At 39.5% G+C, this 22,561-nt stretch overlaps 1 protein-coding gene across 2 annotated transcripts in view; it reads left to right on the plus strand.

The window, feature by feature from the left end:
• Window positions 1-22,561, plus strand: part of LOC115215839 (DNA-directed RNA polymerase I subunit RPA2) — a 75,020-nt gene that overhangs the window by 40,372 nt on the left and 12,087 nt on the right. For both annotated transcript variants that reach the window (XM_036506171.1, XM_029785169.2), the window contains exons 15-22: window positions 1-72; window positions 1,726-1,861; window positions 9,245-9,318; window positions 15,920-16,126; window positions 16,487-16,684; window positions 19,772-19,879; window positions 20,663-20,839; window positions 21,726-21,809. The exon at window positions 1-72 is cut by the window's left edge and continues 38 nt beyond it. In XM_036506171.1, the coding sequence (XP_036362064.1) occupies window positions 1-72; window positions 1,726-1,861; window positions 9,245-9,318; window positions 15,920-16,126; window positions 16,487-16,684; window positions 19,772-19,879; window positions 20,663-20,839; window positions 21,726-21,809 (1,056 nt within the window). The remainder of the gene's footprint in view (window positions 73-1,725; window positions 1,862-9,244; window positions 9,319-15,919; window positions 16,127-16,486; window positions 16,685-19,771; window positions 19,880-20,662; window positions 20,840-21,725; window positions 21,810-22,561) is intronic.

Raw genomic sequence — 22,561 nt, forward strand, 5'->3', positions numbered from 1 at the left:
GTAAGCTATGCATTGAATTATTTAATGGCTACTGGTAACGTTTCTGCTCAATCCAGTGCACCTTTATGGCAGGTATGTGTCTTATATTTTTGTCTATGATATGTAAACTGAATCTTACTTAAAAGCAAATTTCTACAGTCCTTTTTGCTAACACCATTGCGATCACCGTTTAATATGCAGTTTTTCATGCTTGTATGGGTTATACAGAAACTGTTGAGGCATGTTTTCTATGACTGGATGCCCTTCCTGCCACCAACTCTCACCTGTTTTCAAGCAAGGTAATATTTCCCTGTGGCTCGATAAGTGGTCCATGGAAGAGTGGAAACAAATGACATGGCTGTGATACTTGTTTACAACTATCACGCAATGTAAACACAAGGAGGCATAAGCACACACATATATACATACAAATATATATATGTGCATGCATGGTTGATGGAAACCAAAGGAAGCCTGTTGCGTGCATGCATAAATATGCACTTAATGTATTGATGGGCTTTCTTTAATTTCTGTCTACCAAATCTATTAAGAGCGACTTGGTCAAATTCAGGCTAGAGTAGTAGCACTCTGTGTCCAAGGTGGCACACAGTAAGACCAAAGCTGAAATCACATAGTTTAGTAGTAAACTTGGATCTTTACCCTTTGAACGGCAGATCGAGAAATCAATTTTTTGTAACTAAACACTTCCAAACTTCGGACACTGGTAGAATGTGTCATATAAAACATCTTTTACTCTTAGCATTTTTGCAAAAAACATATTTTCAAAGTTATTTTGTGTTAAAGTTGTCATACTTTGGTAATTTCAACCAACCAATGACGTGTGTTCAGCTGAATAAAATTACTGCCGTTGTTTGTCATCAAGAGCTATCAGCAGTGTATATTTCGTTTGTCATTTATGACATCATTCATGCATTTGAACTGGTTTTAGCTTTAAAGTTTTAGGGTTAGAGTTAGAGTTTCGGAAAAAAGTGAAAATTGAAGAAATTGGAGAGGGAGAGAAGCAAAAAAGTTTTTCCGAAAATAGTAGCTGTAAAACTGGAAAAAAAAAGAACTAAAAGCAGTAGAAATGCACGAACGATTGTGGTAGTGCCATGAAGTAAACATGCTTCAGATAGACTCATTTGTTCATACAAACATAACGGAGATGAAATATGTCATAAACAACAGTGACAAACGAAATATACACAGCCGGAAGTTGTTGTTGACAAACAACAGCAGTAATTTTATTCAGCTGAACACACGTCATTGGTTGGTTGAAATTACCGAAATACAACAACTTTAACATGAAATAACTTTGAAAATATAAGCTTTTCTCAACAACACTAAGAGTAAAAGATGTTTTATATGACACATTCTACCAGTGTCCGAAGTTTGAAAGTGTTTAGTTATAAAAAATTAATTTCTCGATCTGCTGTTCAAAGGGTAAAGATCCGTAAACTTCAGCAGATTAATGATTTAGTGTCAGAAACTCGACTAAATGGTTACAGAGGCTATCATATAAAAGCACCTGTGGAGAACCATGTAAAAATACCCATTATACTCTCTGAGTGGTTGTTGTTACGAAAGGCATCCAGCTGTAGAAACCATGCCAAATGCACCTCCAGCTTGCCAGCTTTGGTCAAGGCATCCAACCCATGCCAACATGGACAACAGATGTTAAATGATGATGATGGTATTATGTCCAGGACACATTTTTAATAGTTTTTTTCCTTTCTTTTTGTGTAGAAAACTGGTCTTTGTGTCATAGCTGAGCGATTGAATTACCACAGGTTTCTGTCACATTTTAGAGCTATTAACCGTGGTTCTAGCTTAAAAAAACATAGCATTGCTGGTGTACGCAAACTTTATCCAGAATCTTGGGGTAAGTTCTACCATTTTGCCAATAAAATGTTTTGATGGATTCCCATCAAGGCATATTTTGCAGTTTTCTTTTGAGTTGTCTTTGTTTTATTAAATGGATGCAAACCTACTGCTCATAATGTTTGTGCATGTATAAATGTGTGTGTGTGTGGTCATTTGTTTAATGTATGTTTTTCCATGCTAGCACAGGTTGGATAAGACATTATTTGAGGTCCTGTTTTTACAACTATATGCTCTTTTTGTTGCTAATTCTTGTCTGTTTTTTAAGATACAAGACTTCTAATTCTACTTCAAAAGTGCTAATCCACATGATAATTTGTTGACAGTAACAGTTAAAATAATGTCATTGGTTCGTTGTTTTTGCTGACAGTCCCATGTGAAAATGTTGTGGAATGGAAACATTTACACTCACATATGCACTCTCTCTCTCTCCCTCCTTCTCCCATCCCCAAAACATGACACTTCTGCCGCCATGTTTTACAGTAGGTGCTGTGCATTTGTCGCTATTATCTTCACCTGGTTGTTGCCATACTCATTTAATACCATCTGACCCAAACAAGTTAATTTTAGTCTCATCAGAAAATTGACTTCGATTCCAAAACTCCTTCCCCTTACTTGTTCTATATACTCTGGGAATGCATTAAAGCCCTTTGCGGGGTTACCTTATTTGAATTCTTATTATCGGGTAACTAATTTCATGTTATTATATAACTAACTTCACAATTTGGGTATTCATAACTTATTGGGAATTCCTAAAAACAAGACATGCATAAGCTCGCAAGGAATGAAGCTTGTATGATCCGATGGATGAGTAATGTCAGTGTGCATACTCAACAGAGTGTAAGTACCTTGAGAGAAAAGTTGGACCTAAGAAACATCAGATGTGCTATGCAAGAGAGATGACTGTGCTGGTATGGCCATGTGGCGAGAATGGATGAGGATAGCTGTGTGAAAAAGTGCCACACCCTAGCGGTTGAGGGAACCTGTGGAAGAGGCAGACCCAGGAAAACCTGGGATGAAGTGGTGAAGCACGACCTTCGAACTTTAGGCCTCACCAATGAAATGGCTAGTGACCGAGACTTGGAAATATGCTGTGCTTGAGAAGACTCGGCAAAGCCCAAGTGAGACCATAACTTCGTGGCCTATGCCAGGGGCATAACCAGCCCACTTATGTGTACCTTTTCCTTCTTTGGACACTAAACTCTGCTTGCGAAGACCTGTTAAGGCAAGTGAAATCAAAATCAAATTCGATGACTGGCATCCATGCTAGTGGGGTGCAAAGAGCACCGTATGAGTGTGATTGTTGACAGAGCGGCTAACCGGCTTTCGTGCCAGTGGCACATAAAAGGCTACAAATAAAAGGGTGATTGTTACCAGCGTCGCCTTACTGGCACTTGTGCCCCGTGCTAGTAGGGTGCTAAGAGCATCATCCGAGCATGATCGTTGCCAGAGCAGCTAACTGGCTTCCATGCCGGTGGCACATAAAAGGCACCATTCGAGCATGATCGTTGCCAGCACTGCCTGACTGGCCCCCATGCCGGTGGAATGTAAAAGCACCCACTACACTCTCGGAGTGGTTGTTGTTAGGAAGGGCATCCAGCTGTAGTAACTCTGCCAGATCAAGATTGGAGCCTGGTGCAGCCATCTGGTTCGCCAGCCCTCAGTCAAATCGTCCAACCCATGCTAGCATGGAAAGCGGATGTTAAACGATGATGATGATGAAGATCCTCTGTAAGACACAAAAACTGTTTTAACCCCTTACCCAACAATTATTTTGAAAATAAATGTATTTTTTCAGACATATTTTTTAATTGTTTTATTTTACTATGTTTTGAATGGTGATTTCGAGGTATATTTCAAACCTTATTTATTATGAATTTTAATTCAATAATATTGATTTTAAATTACCGCTTTGGGCAGAAACGAGTTAACCCGTTTTTTTCATAAATCATATTACTTTTACAAAAAATCATGTTATTTTATTTGGTTATCTTATTTTCCAAATTTAGAATGAATGATCAAAACATGATTGTTTACTTCTGTTGATTTTATTACTTCAAAACTCTTCTGACGAACTTTCACTCTCATCAGATGTATCCAACCCTCCAAGAGAAGCTTCATAATCGCTATCATCATCAGAGCTCGACAACGTAAAAACAAAGTGAATACTTCTATTCATAAAATGTGCCTTCCAACCCTTCGACTGTCTCCAGGTGACTAAATCATACTCGGTCTTCAATGCCTTACTCAAGCGAAAGGTGGCAGAAATCGTCACTGCCAGACGTATAAAGTGAGCAAAATATACTCGTATATGTCAAAAAAGAGTTTATAATAGACGAAGGAACTCGTTTGCTGTCGATTTTGGCGAGTCTATCTTTTGACGAGTTAACTCGCCAGAGATAGAAAAAAACGATTTCGGTCAAAACGCATATATTCGTTTCTGTCGGGTTTGTATTGTTGTTTTTGCTGCTTCCTGGGAATTACCGGCTACGTCAGCTAGTAATATATAGTAGGAAACGGTTGAGAATATTGGTTGTTAAGGGGAGGCGATTCTTGATTTTACAAGTAATATTTAGGCGTCTGTATGTATTTTTCAATTGGTTAAGACAGTTTAATCAGTATTGTTTATGTATTATATTATGTAATATATATGTATTGATGGATGGGCTGTATCCATATCTATGCATGTGTAGCTACGAAAGGAACACTTATCTGTTTTAGTTATATATATGTATATATTGTATATGATTAATTGATTGATTGATTGATTCTAGTTTCAGCTTATGAGCTGTGGCCATGCTGGGGCACTGCCATTTGGTGTTGCTACTTGGTTTTACTTCACGAAAGCTTTTTAGCAACTGCCATTTGGTGCATGAGAGAGTTCGATGCAGCTGCCCTCATCTGCACCTCCTGCCGGGAAGTTGGTTCATCTGGGACACCTGACAGGAAGAGATCCAGTTTCATTTTAAAGATATCTGCATCTATCCCATGCAGGTCTCTCAGGTTCTTCGGGAGGATATTGAAGAGCTGTGGGCCTCGGAAGCCCAGGCTATCACAGTATCTTGTCCTACATCTTGATGGCAAGTTTGGAGTCCTAGGCACCACGCAGTGGCGCCCAGTTCTGGCATTTGCGTAAATCTCGATGCCAAAGTTTAGGACACGTCCCTCCAGGATCTTCCAGATGTATATTATGGCATATCTTTCCCGCCTACGCTCCAAGGAATATAGTTTTAATCTCTTGAGTCTTTCCCAGTAGCTCACATTCTGCATAGAGGCTATCTTCTTCGTGTAGCTACGTTGGATCGCCTCGAGCTCTGTGATCAACTTGACACTGGATGGTGACCATAACTGAGAGCAGTAGTCAAAGTGGCTTAGGACAAGTGTCCTCCAGAGGACCATCATGGTTTCTTGTTCTCTTGTTCTGAAGGTTCTGAGGATCCATCCGGCCAGTCGTCTACATTTCATTGCCAATTTAGCAACATGTACACGAAAGGTTGCGTCATCACTCATGTAAATACCTAGGTCATGCACTGATTGTGCCTCTGGGATTGCTATTCCTCCGGGTCCAGTGTATTCATTGGGTATTGCATTTAGTTTTGCATGCTGATAGTATAAAGCTTGAAACTTTTCAGCATTGAACTGCATGCTATTCTTTTCAGCCCACTTGTATATTTTGTCCAGCTCACATTGCAGGCGTTTAGTGTCCTCAGGGTTCTGTATTGCCTGTGAAACTTTTGTATCATCTGCATAACTAGTGATCGTGGCTCTCTGCGTGGCTGAGGGCATGTCTGAGAGGGCCATTATGAACAGTAGTGGTCCCAGAACAGTGCCCTGTGGAACACCGCTCACTATTTGCGTGTTAATGGAAGTGGCTACTACCACCTGACTTCTATCTTTCAGAAAGTCATGAAGCCATTCTCCCAGTTTTCCAACTATGTTGAGATCACGCAGTTTGTGACATATCATTCCATGATCGACTTTATCAAAGGGCTTTGCAAAGTCGAGATATATCACTTCCACATTTGAGTGGTTGAGCAGCCGTTTCAGCACCCAGTCATAGTGTTGTAGGAGCTGAGTTAAACAGCTTCTCCCTGGTCGGAAACCATGTTGGGTGTCGGGCAGCAAGTCATTCTCTTCAAGGAAGGTGATCAGTTTCCTTCTGACTATTCATTCCATGACCTTGCTGATGTGTGAGGTCAGAGAGATAGGTCTGTAGTTCTTGGCCTCCGCTCTGCTACCTCCTTTATGAATGGGGCATATTTTACCTTCCTTCAGTTTTCTTGGAAGTTTGCCAGCTGCAAGGAAGCTCTGAAAGAGGAACTGCAGTGGTCTTGCTAGGACTCTCTTACATACTTTTAGGAGGATTGCCGGGAATCCATCGGGGCCAGTAGCCGAGTCTGTTTTCATTTCATCTATAGCCTTGATTACATCGTCTTCCTTTATATCGATGTAATCTATCGTCGCCGCCTCTGATTTTATATCTGCAGTGGTAAAGAAGTCAGTTGGATTGGTGATTTGGAGATGCCCAAGGGTTGGAGTGAAAACACTCTTGAATTGCTCATTCAGTATTTCACTTACCCTCATCGGTTTTCCTGTAAGTGTGCCATCCTTTTCAAGGAGTGGCCCTATTCTACAGTGCACCGTAGCTGTTTCTTTGGCATACCTGTAGAAAGCTCTGGGGTTAGATTTTATGTTGTCTATAGCCCAGGCTTCTTTGTCTGCTCTTTCTTTTTCATGGGAGAGTTGCAGACATTTTTCAATTTCCAACAGTTTTATTTTTAGGCGGGACTTTTCACTGCTTTCAATCTGTTTGTTTAGGCGATTTGAAATTTTTGTACGCCGTCTCATTAAAATTTTCCTCTCTCTGGGGATTTTGTTCTTGTGTACAGTGGCCTTTCTCTCTGGACGCATTTGTAGCATATGGCTTGCATTACAGACATGAATTGTTGAAGTTTCACGTCGATGTCTGGCGAGGAGAGACATTTAGGCCAGTTTTGTTTGAGGATCTCTTTCTCAATTTGTTTCCAGTTTGCCTTATGGTAGTTCAAGCTGGAAAGATTCTGAGGGTTTCTTGTAGGCTGCATGTCCGTGCTCTCTTTTGGCCCGTACATGGTCAGCTCTATCATGTTGTGATCTGAGAGTAGTGTCGGTGTCACTTTCACATTATGGATGAGATCCATGTCATTTGTGAAGCAGAGATCCAGTGTGTTACCTGCCCTGGTTGGTTGGAGTATTACCTGCTCCATGTACAGGGTGTTGATGAGGTTCAGGAGGGACCTCGCCTGTCCTCGTTCACATCTTGTCATTCCTGGGAGAGAAAGGCCCTCGGGCCATCTGACATTGGGTAGATTGAAATCTCCCATAAGAAGTACACTTATGTGTTGTTCTAATGTGATTAGAACTTCTTCTGTTTTTATAAGGCAGTCTTCAAACTTGCCCACATGGCTTGGGGCAATTGGAGGGTGATATGTAGCACACACAACTACATCAAGTTGCCTTATATGTACAATTAGTGTGTCACACACCGAGTTTGAGTATGACAGAAGGACCTGGGGTGTGAGGTCCTCACGGATGTACATAGCAGCTCCTCCATGACTCCTTTCTTTTCTGTCGGTCCGTTGTACAACATACTGTGGTATGTGTAACTCCGCATCTGCTATGTCCGGTTTCAGGTGCGTTTCCGTAAGTGCTATGCATAAGGCTTGATTGCATGCAACAAAGTCTCTCAAGAACGGGATTTTTGTCCTGTTACTGAGTGTTTGCAGCCCTCTGATGTTCAGTACGAGCATCGAGGTGAGGTGTATGTTGTTGCCGGCGGTGTCCATCCTGGGTCTGTTTGCTGTGGTGGTCTTGTATATAGTGGGTAGTCCCATCTGTGGGCTTGGGTTTGATGAAGCCAGGTCAGCTGCTGTACAATCTTTTGTGCCATGCACAAAAAAGATTGCTGCCCTTTCGGCAACATCATGTTGGCGGTTTGTGGCACGCACAACATCTGCGTACCTCCGCTTTGGGGCAGGTGGTGCGTGGTCCATCCCTTTTCTTTGTGTTGATGGTTTGTCCATCTGCCTCGTGTCTCTGTGGCAGGGTCCCCGATGTGCAAAGCGGCAGCCTGCACCTTCCTTTCCATGCCAGCAGGTACCTCTCAGGTAGAACCTACACACCCGTGTGCGCTGTTTGTTTCCATCCTTTGCGGTTCCACTTCTATTCCTGGTTGTTTCACCCCTTGGTCCTGCTTGAGCTTTTCCTTTATCTCTTTCAGTCCTTCTTTTAGTTCTTCCTCCCCCCTCTACCCCTTCACCGGGTTCTCCGTCTCCATGGCCCTTACTGCCGGATGGAGAACTTGCACCTGGGTTCACTTCCCGGGCAGGTTTCTCACTCAAAACCTCCTCCCGGGCGTCCACCAGGTGGGGGTGACTTCTTTCATCGTCTCCATTCTTGCCATCTTTGCCCCGCTCGTTCTCAAAGATGGCATCAAGTGCGCCAATGTGCGACCGTACAAGCGCATAGGAGCGCACGAATTCCCGTCTCTTTCGCTATATATATAATATATATTTTTATGTGAATGATAATAAATAAAGTGACTTATATAGTTTTTCAGATAACATGAAAGAGGGGTGGTGAAATGGAAGATGGAATCTAGAAAAATATTGTGTATATATATGCATATGCATGTATATCATGCCATGCCTATTGTCACACATATAGGTACTTGTAAATCAACATATGTGCATACACGGATGTATTTGTATATACACAAACAGCCATATAGATACAGATGCACACACACACACACACACACATGTACAGTTATAGAAAGAAAAATAAGGATGTACCTATATAAGAGTAAAAAGTGAATAGTTAGTTGTTATATAAGGAGAGTGTTTAAAAATAATAAAATGAATATACAGTACTGTTTCTACTCCACAGATTTTCATCTATTGCCGAGGGAGGTGGTGTTGGAACGTAACACCTGTGATAGTTGAGGGATTACTTATATATATATATATATATTTGTATGAATATAAAATTATAAATTGATAGAATTTATTGGAAATTGTTATTTAACAATTGTATTGCAGCTTCATAAAAATGTGTGGATAATTTATCTATACATGTTTATTAAGCTCTAATTAATTGTCAGGAATTTCTAGTGGTTAAATAAATTTTATCAGAGTATATTTCTCTATTTATAATTTTATACACTTCTTGTGTTTTCCTCTTGTATTGTACTCCATATTCTATGTGTTTTGTAGAATAAAACATTAAAGAACTTTTTTTTCAGTGTACCACTGGATTGGTTGAATCTGTACATTGTGACTTAATTTTATATATATATATATATATCAAATGTGCCCGGTTTTAAGGTTTGTTATTCATTTTCTAGGATTTATTTGCCCTGTTCACACCCCAGATGGTGCACCCTGTGGTTTACTGAATCATTTGACCATTGGATGCCAGGTACCTTTCTCTTTTAATATTTGTTTACATCCATTTAAAAAAAAATCTATATACAAACTAAATCCAGGGTTTATTTTGCGATTTTTAGATTTGGAGAAATAATTCCGAATGGAAAAGACTTCATTACAATGTTATGTTAGTTAAGTTAATTTTTTGGCTCAAAAAGCAAAAAGCAAGGCCATGTAGGGGGACATGGAGTTATGTACAGGGAGGGTGTTCATGCAAAGAGTTCAGGCCATTTTTGGTCAAGAGAGACTTTGAACCGAGCGGTCGTCGGCATCTTCACCATCTCATCCGGCAGCTTATTCCACGGATCTGTAACCCGAACAGAGAAGGCCTCTCTCCTTCGATTGAGATGAAATCGTCGCAGATAGAGCTTTTCGGAGTGACCCCACAGCCGACGCCCTGGAGCAGGAGTGAAGAACAGCTCTTTCAAGAGGTTACACTTTCTGCTTATGATGTTGTGAGCAAGAATGAGATCACCATGTCGTCGTCGTTTTTCTAGAGAATAAAGGTCGAGCGTCTTCTGCCTTTCTTCATAAGACAAATGCTTGAGACCAAGAACCATGCGGGTAGCCAGCTTCTGGACTCTTTCGAGATGCTGTATGTCTTTGAGGAGATAAGGAGAAGAGGCTTGAATCCCGTACTCCAATATGGGTCTCACCAGCGTGACATAGAGCGGTAGGAATATGGCTGCTGTGAGCATTACGAATGACCGTCGAATCAAAAACAGAACTCCGCGTGCTTTGTTGGCAGTATGGACGCACTGGGCCGAAGGCGAAAAGGAAGAATCCACCAAGATACCCAGGTCCTTTACCTGGTCGGTCCTCTCCAGCAGCAGACAACCCGGCTCGAAATCAAGTTGAGTTGCAGGGGAAGAGCCAACAGGCAGATGGCAGCACTTTGACACGTTCAGGCACAGGTCCCATTCGTTAGACCATCTCCAAACTAGGTGGAGGCATCGACAAAGATCATCTATATCACCGCGAGGAGCGACCTGTTTGACATCGTCGGCAAATAGAAGGGTGTGTTGCGTGAGGTCGTCGGGCAAGTCATTGATGAAGACTAAAAACAATAACGGCCCAAGCACTGAACCTTGAGGCACGCCACTGCTCGCACTGGAGACGTCGGACAGCGAACCATTAACTTGGACTTGGAAGGAGCAATCTGAGAGGAAGGCACCAACCCATCGTACAATATCCGGATGGAAACTATATGCTTGAAGCTTGACAAGTAATAGGCGGTGGTTTACCAAGTCAAAAGCTTTGGCAAAGTCCAATAAAACGATGTCAACAGCATCACCATCATCGAGGATACGCGTCACCAATTCTTCCATTACCAGTAAGTTGGTCAAGCATGATCTCTTCAGCACAAAGCCGTGTTGGGAATCAGAGATAGAGGCTGTGTCTTGGAGGTGAAGCAACATACTTTAGAAGTGTTAAAGGTTCGCAGATGACCGGAGCCAACACTTTGATAACTTGTGGGTGTATGCCGTCAGGGCCATGACCCTTGTTGACATCGAGTCCTTGAATAATGCATTCGACTTCGTCCCGCGTGATGACCAATCTAGGCATTGGAGGTACCGATCTATCAAATGGAGGGGGTTCACGACCATCATCTTGTTTGAAAATAGTTGAAAAAGCCTCAGCAAATAACTGACTCTGCTGATAAGGGTCCAGAAGTGTGGAAGCCTCGGTTAGAATTTCAAGATTGATTGCAGAGAAGACTACGTGGCAGCGAAGTAGTCGTGGGCGTAGAAAAAGTTGTGTGCATGTCGAACTTCAGGACCGCATGATCACTCTTGGCAAGAGGGGTGCACACAGATAAGCCTGACACTGATCTTGGATTGCGGGAGAATACCAGATCCAGCATAGATGGCTGCTGCCCAGACCGATGCCTTCTTGGGTATTCAACATGTTGCAATAGAAAATAATCTTCAGCCACGTCAGGCCTGGCCGAATCGGGAAGATGATGTACAAATTGATGCGGGCCAGTCGATCATGGGAGCTTTGAAGTCTCCTAATATCAAACAGTCATGAGAAGCTGAAATGAATCTTATCGCTTCGAGTAAATGAGCATCGTCCTGGGGGTCGGCAAGAGGCGGCCTGTAGACAGCTAACATGGGCAGGCAAAACCCGGATAGGCTCAGCTTGCAATAGACGGCATCGAATTTTGTTGTAGGTTGAGCATTAGTGGGTAGAATACCGCTGGACAGTTTGAGATCAGATTTAACATACACAGCAACACCTCCACTTCGCCTTTTTTCTCTGTCACATCTGAAGAGGGCGTAGCCCTGTAGGTGGATTTCCGAGTCCTTTACTGCTGGAGTCAGCCAAGTCTTGGTGATAGCTATCACATCTGGGGAATCACGCATGGCCAGTGTAAATAATTCGCTGAACTTTGGAAATAAGGAGCACGAGTTGGTATAGACGATGCTGAGCTGTGAAGTTTGAGGGGCGGGAATTAGGGAACAAGCAGAATAAAGGGTATCAGAGATAGCATCGTTGTCGGGGGTATCTACTTTACTTTGATTCGCCCTCAGTTCACTTTCCCTGTCAGCACTACAGCATGCGACCAGAGGTAGGACTTGATTAGTTGTCCATCTTGGATGCATAAACCCTTCTCTTCCATCTGTTTTCTCATCTTCAGTTCGGATATTAGGTTTCTCCGGCGAATTCTCTCTCTCAGTGAGTATTCCTCGTGAAAACCCATATTGGGTCCTCCCAGGCATGCTTCTGAGCTCTGTTCAGAAAGGTTGAAGCCTCCTGATCGGAAGAAAAGATTACTCTTATTGGGCGTGGTCTAGTGTCTGAGGTTGAGTTCACTTGGAATCTTCCTAGCCGAGCGACCTTGTGGATACTGACATTTTCGTTGACAGAGAACAATTCTCCAACTAAAACGGAAACAAAATTTATGTCATCTTTTAGGCGGTTTGTGCCTGTATCACAGGTGGATTCAGCTTTACCATAAATGATTGCTGATCTTGACTGGGCAAAATGGTCTTTCTGTTCTCTACTGTGAACTGTGGCATTCGATTCTTCATCGGATAATTTAGAAAGGGCGGTTCCGTAGCCATCAAACTTATGTAGGCCTTTGGGGTCGATCGGAATGGGTTTAGTGGTCATAACTTTCCCGCCTGGCTTGGAACTGCACTGCCTCTTGTTCGTTTTGGAGGAGCACCACTCCCCAGATGACCTCACATCAAGATCATTCAGAATTGGATGAGCAATGGCATTGATGGGAAGGACAAATGAGGGAGAATCCAAACAGATTTTATCTTGAGCAGGTTTCACAGCTAAATCTGCCCCACTGGAGTTTTGACTACGTTTCTTCTTTTTGGGAGAACAACGGTCTTCAGGTGGGTTTGAGTCTACGCTCCTCAATTCAGGTTGGGGAACCCCCGGGACCGAAATGGCAGATGAGGAAGAATCTGCACAGATACAATCATGAGTGGAAGTGACCGCCGGTTCCTTCGCCTTCTTTGGCCGCTTCGATTATGATCCCTTCAGTTTTGACGTCTTTAGGGAAGAAATCAAGGGTGGCTCTGCGTCAATAGGAGACTTCGAATGGGATTCAGCCTGTTTATTCAGTAAATGAGCAACAACAGACTTTAGGTGCTTGACCTCTTGTTTGAGCAACAGCAACTGCTCTTTGAGATGTCTGTTAGTAAGACCATCTTCCTGATTTCAGGGCCCCCATGTGAAAGCCTGATATCACCGATCGCCTCACCAACTGAATTCTCCAAAATATGATCAGCAGAGCGAGCCCTTTTCGCAGATCTCAGTTTCGATTTGTAGGTAGCTGAGCCAGGCTTGGACAACATGATAGATGGTTGACAAAAACAATCTTCTATAGCTGCCAGGGGCTCTTGGACAAATCTGAGTTAAAAGCAGGAACAAAAACAGCTGCAATCCTTGTAGGCGTAGGCAACCGCAGACAAAATCTGAGAAAGTTTGGGCTGAACCGAATCACAATCCAAGACTGAAAGCAGACTGTGAAACGAGTCAGGAACCCTTCTTCGTTATCTGTAAGTAGCTTTAGGATAAGGAATAGTAGGTCCAACTTTAGAATATTGATATGCATGTAAAATGCTCCACACAGTTAAATATCATTTGTTGTGCCATTTAGTAACTCAATATTTGCGCCTGCGTATGTTTGTATATGTGTGAATAAATGTGTTTATGTGCGAGAAGGCTCATGTTTTTGTCTTTCGTTAATTTAATTTAATTATTTCTCACGTTTTTCCCTTTTAAAATATTTTTTAAAAGTAATTTATACGCTGGAGAGGGCGCTGAAGGTTTGTTTTTACTGTAAATTCTCTTTTCTCCCAACAAAGAAAAAAAGAGAGGGATTTTTCATTGGTGCCACCGGTATAATTCAGACACAGGAAAAAACATCTCGATGTCACCGTTAACTTGTATGTTTCTAATTGTAGCAGTAGTGGTTATTTCTGATAGCAGCAGTGGTAGTAGCTGTAGCAGCAACTACTACTTTTTATAAAGTGGGATGAAGTCCGATCGGTCAAAAAGAGTTCAAATGTCTACTATATTGTTGATGGAACTTGCGAACAGTGACCTTGACTTTGAGAAAAATCAAGGAGGGGCTGACTATGAACAGTATTTGTGAATAGAGTCAAGTACAATCAGAGAGAATCTATAATTAGCATCATTTTTTTCCTTCTTTTTCTCCACGTGTTTATTTCCGTGATTGCAATAAAAAGTATGTTTGCATATTTTGGATAGTCAAGAAGAAAATTAAGGTTAGCAGGTGCTTACTTTCATAATTTTAACGTGCATTTAATTGTGTTGTTACAATAAAAGGCATTTTTACATATTCTGATAGTCAAGGAAGAGGGGACGACAAAATGTTCACACAAAATTAGAGATATTTATGTTTCTAGGATTTTTTGTTAGGTGTTCGTTTGTTTGTCCAAAACTGTAAATTTGTAAGTCCTTAACTTATTTTGAGGGAAATTCAAACTAAGTAGATCTTCCAGGTTTTTTACAGTTGTTTATCAGTAGTCCTGCTGGGTTGTATTTGTGTTTCTGTGTCTTCAGCTGCTGACAGGTTGGAGCAGCAAAAAACACTATCTACATGTTTGTAAGAAAGGGGAGGTTTACAATGTGTTTATATGATTTTACAATACTTGCCTATGCTGTCTTCATACTTATTTGGTAGTTGGGAACTGTATGAAACTAGTCATACATACATACAATACGTCTTCAGCAGCATTCCAGTGCCTGCTTTTCATGCTTGCATGGGTTGGACAGATTTCATTGGGGCATATTTTCTGTGACTGGATACTCTTCCTGTAACCAACCCTTGCAAAGCTAATATTTTCCCAAATATTGGACATGTCTTCCTTGAAGGCTGAAAATGAAGGACAGTGCTTATATGACTACTGTCAAGACAAGGAGATGCAAACACACATACCAGGCTTCTCTCAGTTCCTCTCTGTCACTCTGCTGCTCTCTTGGTTTTGGTCAACCCAAGGCTAAAAGAAAACACTTCTGTAAGGTTCAGTACTGTAGGACTGAACCTGAAACTGTGGTTGGAAAGTGAACTTCTTAAGCAAGGCAACCATATCTGGACCTGTATGTGTTTGGAGTGGCGGTCATTACAGTGCTGGATTGCTTTGTAGTTTATTCTTCCAGCTCTCTGCACTCTGACTTCAAATCCTACCAGAGTCAACTTTGTCCTTCTTCCTGCTGAGATTGACAAAAAAGTTCCAACCCAAGGCGGATTGGTAGAACTATAAGTACCTAGGACTAGATACCTTGTGTTGTTTGTTCCAGTTATATGTGTTCAAAATTCTCCACTGACATCCTATAAAGGAATATGAATGGACAACTCAATTTGTGCTACACATATTTCCATAGCATGGCTGTTTATTCATCAATGCTGAATATTACATAATATACCAGTCTGCAAGAAGAAAAGTTTGCAAAAAAATATATAACGAATTCAAGAAGTGTTTTAGAAAATTAAGAAGATAAGACAAGCACCTCTGTTGGGGGAGGGGCTGGTTTGAATTACAGACCATCTAACAGTTTTATTTGCTCAGAACAGCAGTGGTAGTGGTGACAGCAGCTGCTGTTTCAAATATGTTTGTACCATAAGTGTGGGAATGGAATTTGCTTAGTGGGTGCAGACCCAGTTTTTCAGGAGGGTGTTTAAAGGATTTTCATTGGCCCCAAATATTTTAGGGGTGTGCTTGTACTTTTGGCATACATACGTGTGTGAATGTTGACATTTTACTTGTCACTGGGTGAAGTCATGTGAATGTCAACATACTTTGTTGCAATTGTGACCTTTTGCTCTATGCTTCTGAAGATCTGTGCTATTTAAAAATCACTTGAATAAAAAAGAAAAAAATGCAGGTGAAAATTGGTGACTGGAAGAGCATCCAACCATAAAATCCTTTCTCAAGATCAAACCCTATCCAAAGGATTAAAAAAGAAATGAATTTTAGGAGTAATGGAGAACCAAAATAGCTTTGTCACACTATCTGGTTAGTGTTAATAAATTTGATCTTACAGACCTAGTCTTTATAATTAGTGTTTCTCTAAAAATAATTTCTGTTCTTTTTTTTTTCTCTTAGATTGTAAATACGTTGTATGATTTGTCAAGTTTTCCTGAATTGCTTGGTTCTTTGGGCGTGCTGTCCATTGGTGATAAAAGGGACATCTCCTATCAGGAGTACTACACTGTTATGCTGAATGGTCAGATATTAGGATATATTCATCAAGACGAAGCTTACGTTTTGTGCAATAAACTCCGTGCATTGAAGCTGGATCCTTCAAGCAAGGTAAGATGTTAAAGCCTCGGCTGTTTTAAGAATTAAAACTCAAATTCTTTTTTTTGGTGGTGGGGGGGGGGCATAAATGGCCTTGATAGCACTGTACAGCATCTTGGAGTTGTTGGTGTCAGTGTAGAGTTGCACTTCTTCAGCTTTCTGCTCCCACCATCTGTCTTTCATGCTGTGAAGCTGTCTAGACTCTGGTTTGACAGTCCCTCTATCTGTTGCACCATGTGGGAAAGAAAATGCTAAAGATGTCATGCAGTAGGACTGAACCTGAAACCACATGGTCTCATGGTTCAATTCTTAATTACACATTAACGTTTTCACCTGTGTTTCTAACTTTGTTTTTTACTTTTTCTCAACTAGGTTCCAGTGACATTAGAAATTTGTTTTGTTCCAAAGACAGAAAATGTCAGCTTGTATCCGGGCGTCTATTTATTCTCAGGTGTTTCACGTTTAGTGCGGCCAGTACTTAATTTAACTTGGAACAAGTTAGAAATGATTGGAACTTTTGAACAGATTTACCTGGATATTGCTGTGAATGCTGATAGCATTCATGATGGGGTAAGTGACAAGGAATTTCCCAAGTAATATCTTACGGAATGGAATCTCTTTAGTTTTTATTGTAAACTTCCAAATAGTCACCATTGCTTTTCCTTTATATGTATGTGTGTTTTAGTAAATTGTGTATGTGTGTGCATGTGCACATGTGTATATAAAGTGGTCAGCATTAAGGAAGAGCATCTAGCCATAGAAACCATGCCAAAGCTGACAGCAGAGCTTGGCACTGTCATCTGACTGACCAGTTCCTGTTGGACTGTCCTACCCATGCCAGCATAGGAAACAGATGTTAAATGATGATGATGAGTTTCTCAGCCTCAAACAGGTGAACTAATAGTATTGCTATAGGAGCCACGTGTTTCCTCTTTCCCTAGCCACTATGCTATTGTGTGCATAGAGTATTTCTATTCCATTAGCAACACCACATTGTATCTGTGTCAAGATATTTAACAGTAATAATAATGCAATTCATCTATTTGTGTATAGTTAATGCAGGGAATGACTATCTCAACACTATAAACAGTAGTGCTTTGTTAGTCTGTAGTGTCTTGTTTCAATTTGTCTTAGTGTTCACCAATGAATTCAACCTGTGTTTATAATTTAAACACGGTCAGAGTCTAATCTAGTTTGCCCTAGATACATTACATATTGAGGTTTTATACAGTGTCCATAACCTCTCCAGGCCCTTCCTAATTTGGTTAGGTCAATGATGTTGATGTCCAGTTTGAATATCTGTATGTTAGCTTGTACTTGAAATAATTGTGCAAGGAGGAACTTAAACAGGGATATTGGTCAGTGTGGGATCTGAGTCATGAAACATAGTAGAGCTTATGAAAAGAGAAGCATGTATTGGACTAGGCTTGTTAAGTCAGAGGAACATTGTACAACCATGGCTTCAAATAGAAGAGACAGCATGTTTTTAAGCTTGTGGTTAAGTATTAGGGAATTTGTGCTAATCAACCAATCAAAGATGTTCTTCACAATGTGGGCTATATTCTTACCACTGTATAGTAAGACTGGTTCATAGATCTTGTCCTGCATTATGAATAATAATACTAATAATAATCTTGTGGAGATGGGTCTCTTATTTCAGAAGGTATTGTGAAGAAAAGAGAAAATTGGTTGCAAAATGGAGAGAATTACAGTTCTACAGATTATAGACAACTCATAGCTTCTGTGCATATGTGTTTGTTGAAAAGACTGATTGCTGTTGAGTAGATCGAATTTGACTGATAGAAATTGTAGAGGTACCAGATTAAATTATTTTGTGGTATTTTGTTGTCCCCATGCTTTCTGACTTGCTGCAATTGACTGAGTTTCACTTGCATCACTTGGAACAATGAAATACATTAAAATAGTTTATTAGGAGTTGGTTCAATCAGGTGTTTACCATATATTCCTATATGACTTTGTGTCAGTCTAACAAATCATTACTGGATTGAAGTACAGTATTTAACTAATGTTTTCTTTACTCTTAGACTTCAAATCTGACCAAAGACAAATTTGCCTTTCATCCATTTTTTTAAGGAGAAATAACTCCCAGGCAAGATGTGTTGTCGCTAAAATCATTTCATTTCTGCCATAAAATTTGTGCTTATGTTATAAGATCATTATTATCTCTGCCTTAGTAAAAGCAGAGGTGTTGTTTTCAGTCATGTTTGTTTGTCCATGGACAAGATATCTTAAGAACCGCTGGATGGATTCTGTTGAAAATTTCGGAGACGTTTGGCCTTGTGACTGGCACGAACTGATTAGATTTTGGGATCGATCTGGTACCGGACAAGGATTTGGGATTATTTGTTATATTTACTTTACATGAAGTTTTACAATCTTGTGCTGACTTTCAAGTCTTTCTCTGATTATCTCCCTTGAAAGCATGCTCATGGTTTCCATGTAAGTTATGGCGGCATTGCTGTTTCAAAGTTTTATGTTTGTTTCTCTGTTATTAATTTTACTTGTCTCTATCTTAGTAGAAACTGATGGATAAAGAAATCAAACTACATAAACAAACAGCAGCAAAACTGTTTAGAAATTAAATAACACTAACATATTCAGTAACAATAATTGATAAATTTAATTTATCCTCGACAATTTTTAGTTTTACCAATTTTGAATATATCGCTCCTATTTAAAACCTCTTACCTACTTGACAATTGTATTTCTAGCTCTGCTTTGAAGGAAGCTTTACTTTGTGGACTCAGGTTTTTGTGTGCAATAATGTTGTTAAACCTCCGTTAACAGCACTGTATGCAGGTCCTTTCTGTTTTCTTTCATGTACTGATAAATTTTTCACTATAGACCTTAATGGTCATAAAGACACTATATCAGTGAATAGACTGAAAAAGGCCTTCATAGAGAAAACTGTCCCTATTCCCAACACACACACGGCCCGCACACCCACCTTCACAGTCCATGACTATCATTGGGATCAATCAGGTACTAGACAAGGATTCTGGATTGTTTTTCCGATTTTTTAGTTAATTTTTGAGAGTGGTTGGGTTCATTTTTAGTATTCTCGTTTGTGAGAGCAATCGAGTTTATTTCAGATACTCTCATTTTAAAATTCAAATTCATCTCTGGCTAATTGTTGAGAGTATGTTGGTGTTGCCTTGGCGGAGGTTTGCGCTCTCTGAGTGCTCTTGTTACTGTTGTTATTATTATTATTTCAAATGATTTACGGTGATGGATTGGCAGAATTGTTAAAGCCTCAGAAGAAATGCCTTGTGTTATTTTTCTGAGCTCTACATCCTGAGTTCAAATCCCTTTGAGGTCAATTTTGCCGTTTATCACTCTAGTGTTAATAAAATCAAATACCAGTCAAGTTTTAGGTCCATTTAATTGATTAGCCCCTGCCACTAAAACTACTGACCCTGTGCCTAAATTAGAAACTATTAAAGCAATAAGCTAACACAATCATTAGAGTATTGGACAAATGCCTTGAGTATTTCTCTTGCATCTTTATATTATGCATTTAATACTCTGGAGCTGAGTCTGTGAACTGGCTTTTTCCTTTCAAGTTTGTCATTGTATGTCAAAGTGTAAATTTAAAATAATAATAATACTTATAATTTTTCTCTCAATATTTTATAGATCACAACTCACATGGAATTAAAAGAACAAAATATCCTCAGCCTTTTAGCCAATCTGATTCCATTCTCCGATTTTAATCAAAGTCCCAGAAATATTTATCAGTGTCAGGTAAATATCTGGGGGTTTTTTTTATAACATTTTTGTAACCATATTTGTAACCATAGTACACTCTATTGTATTGCAATTAATTTTTGAAAAGAGTCAAGAATTTGGAGGAATTTAGTAAATTAACTAAGCTGGCGTTTAGAACACCAAAATGACCTTGCATAAAATTAAGATAATAGGGTTTCAATTTAAATATGAATAATTATAATTTCAAGGTTTTGTATCATTGAAGTCAAGTCAGTCTCAAAAGAGTTAAATATTTTTGGTTGTACTGGTGCTTATAATGTCATATTTGTTTTTAATGGTTGAACTTAAATTAGATAAAGCTATAGATAATGATTTCAAATTTTGGTGCAAGGCCAGGAATTTTGGAGGTGAGTTATGTTGATTACATCAACCCCAGTACTCAACTGGTAATTATTTTATCAACCCCCAAAAGGATGAAAGGTAAATTCGATCTCAATGGGATCTGAATTAAGAATGTAAAGATAGATGAAATAACAGTAAGCATTTTGCCTGGTGTGCTAACGATTCTGCCAGCTCACTGCCTTAGATAAAGTTATAAATAAAAGCATGTAAATATTGGCTTAAAAAATCCTTAATTGGATTGGAAAAGTTGAAGGCTTCGAAAGGATCAAAGGATTTTTTAACCCAATATACTACATGCTATTATTTATAACTTCACCTTCTTTGAGTTGAACTATTAAAAACAAATTATTTCATGTTCTCTCAAAGTTTCTAAATTCTTATATATCTTTGTATTTATATATGTTGTTTATATTTCAGATGGGTAAACAAACAGTTGGGATGACACCCTATGCACTCTCTTTTAGAGCAGACCAAAAGCTATATCGTTTACAGACACCACAGAGTCCAATAGTCCGATGTGAGATTTACAATGATTATCAGATGGACAATTACCCTTTGGGGACAAATGTTATAGTTGCTGTCCTTTCATACACGGTAAACTCGTTATCAGTTCTTTGCAATCAAAGTGTCATATTTTCTTTTATACACAACTACCTCAACTGTATTTGAATTTATTATCATGCTACAGTCCAATTTATGTTGGAAGTATTCATAATATTAAGTTCATACAACTATTTTGGTTATAGTCCACAACTTTATGCAGTGCTATGTAATGCTTGCTATTCATATTTACTATTGATATTAAACATGCATTTTAGCATCAACTAAATTCCCTCTAGTTCTAAATCACCAACATAAGTCAGTGGTCTATTTCTTAGAAAGTTTATTATTTAATTTTGTTTCACAGCTCCATTACACACATAGTATCCTCTTTGTCAACCCTTGTGAGCTCAACCCTTGTGAGCCCCTGTAAGTGGGTATTACCACCCAGGATCAGTATCATGGGCATACATTGTAGTATTCTGAACTCTCTGGTTCTGAATTTGAAATTAGCTGAAACCATCACATTTGGTTAACTCTTTCATATTTTTGTGGTTGAACAACGCTGCCTTTGTTTCAATTAATCTGTAGAATAACGAAGAATAATTCTGTAGAATAATCTGTTGAATAATGAAGAATTTAGTAAAAGAACTTTGTCATTATTAGTCTGGTGTTTGAAACATAAATTAATATGGAATTCTGATGGAAGGTTTTAATTGAGATCACTTTAAAACAAGACATTTGTATCATAGAATCATGCGCTGTCTTTGGTAGATTGGCATCAAAAGGTTTGTCTTCCACCAGCCATGGCTTGTTATTAATAAGTATTTGTAAATTACTGATTTGGTAAGTGTTAAGGGTATGAATTGAAGTCTCTTCAAAGAAATCTTAAATATTGGATACAAATTAATTGATAAATGTGTTTTTTTATTTCCTACAGGGTTATGATATGGAAGATGCCATGATTTTAAATAAAGGTTCAGTTGAACGAGGATTTTCTCATGGTTGTATTTACAAATCTATAGTAAGTAGAAATATGTAAATGTTTATCTTTTATCTTTTTTATTTGTTTCACTCTTTGGACTGTGGCCATGCTGCAGCACTGTCTTGGAAGGTTTTATTTAAATAAATCCACCCCAGTACATATTTCCAAGCTTAGTACTCATTCTGTTGTTGTTCTTGTGCAAAACGTCTAAGTAATGGGGACATAAACAAACCAACACCTGTTATCAAGCAGTGATGGGGGACAAACACTAACTCACACATATATAAATGACTTCTTTCAGTTTCTGTCTAACAAATCCACTTACAAGGCTTTGGTTAGCCTAGGGCTTGTCCAAGGTGAAGCCCATCATATGTATTTAGCCTAGGGCTTGTCCAAGGTGAAGCCCATCATATGTATTTATATACATGTTATTTGTGTGTCGCCTTGTCTAGACATCATGTGATAGTTGTAAATGAGCATCACTATTGTACATGGGATGTTGTTTCCAATCTTCTGTAGAAACATACCTGGTCATGGGAAATATTACCTTGTTTGGAAATAGGCGACACGAAGCACATCCAGCTGTAAAAAAAAAAAGTTCTGACTCAACAAATTCCATCTGACTCATGCAAGCATGAGTTCAATTCTGCTGGCAACAATGATGGCTACTGCTGTTGCTACTACTGCTACTCTATGATTTCATGCTAAGACTATGAACTGGCAAGCTACTTTGCCAAATGCTAATTAATTCAAGGTGTAACCCATTTCCTTTAGGTGATTTGATGAACTTT

This window comes from Octopus sinensis, linkage group LG9 (assembly GCF_006345805.1).
Source record: "Octopus sinensis linkage group LG9, ASM634580v1, whole genome shotgun sequence".
In the NCBI taxonomy this organism is placed as follows: Eukaryota; Metazoa; Mollusca; class Cephalopoda; order Octopoda; family Octopodidae; genus Octopus; species Octopus sinensis.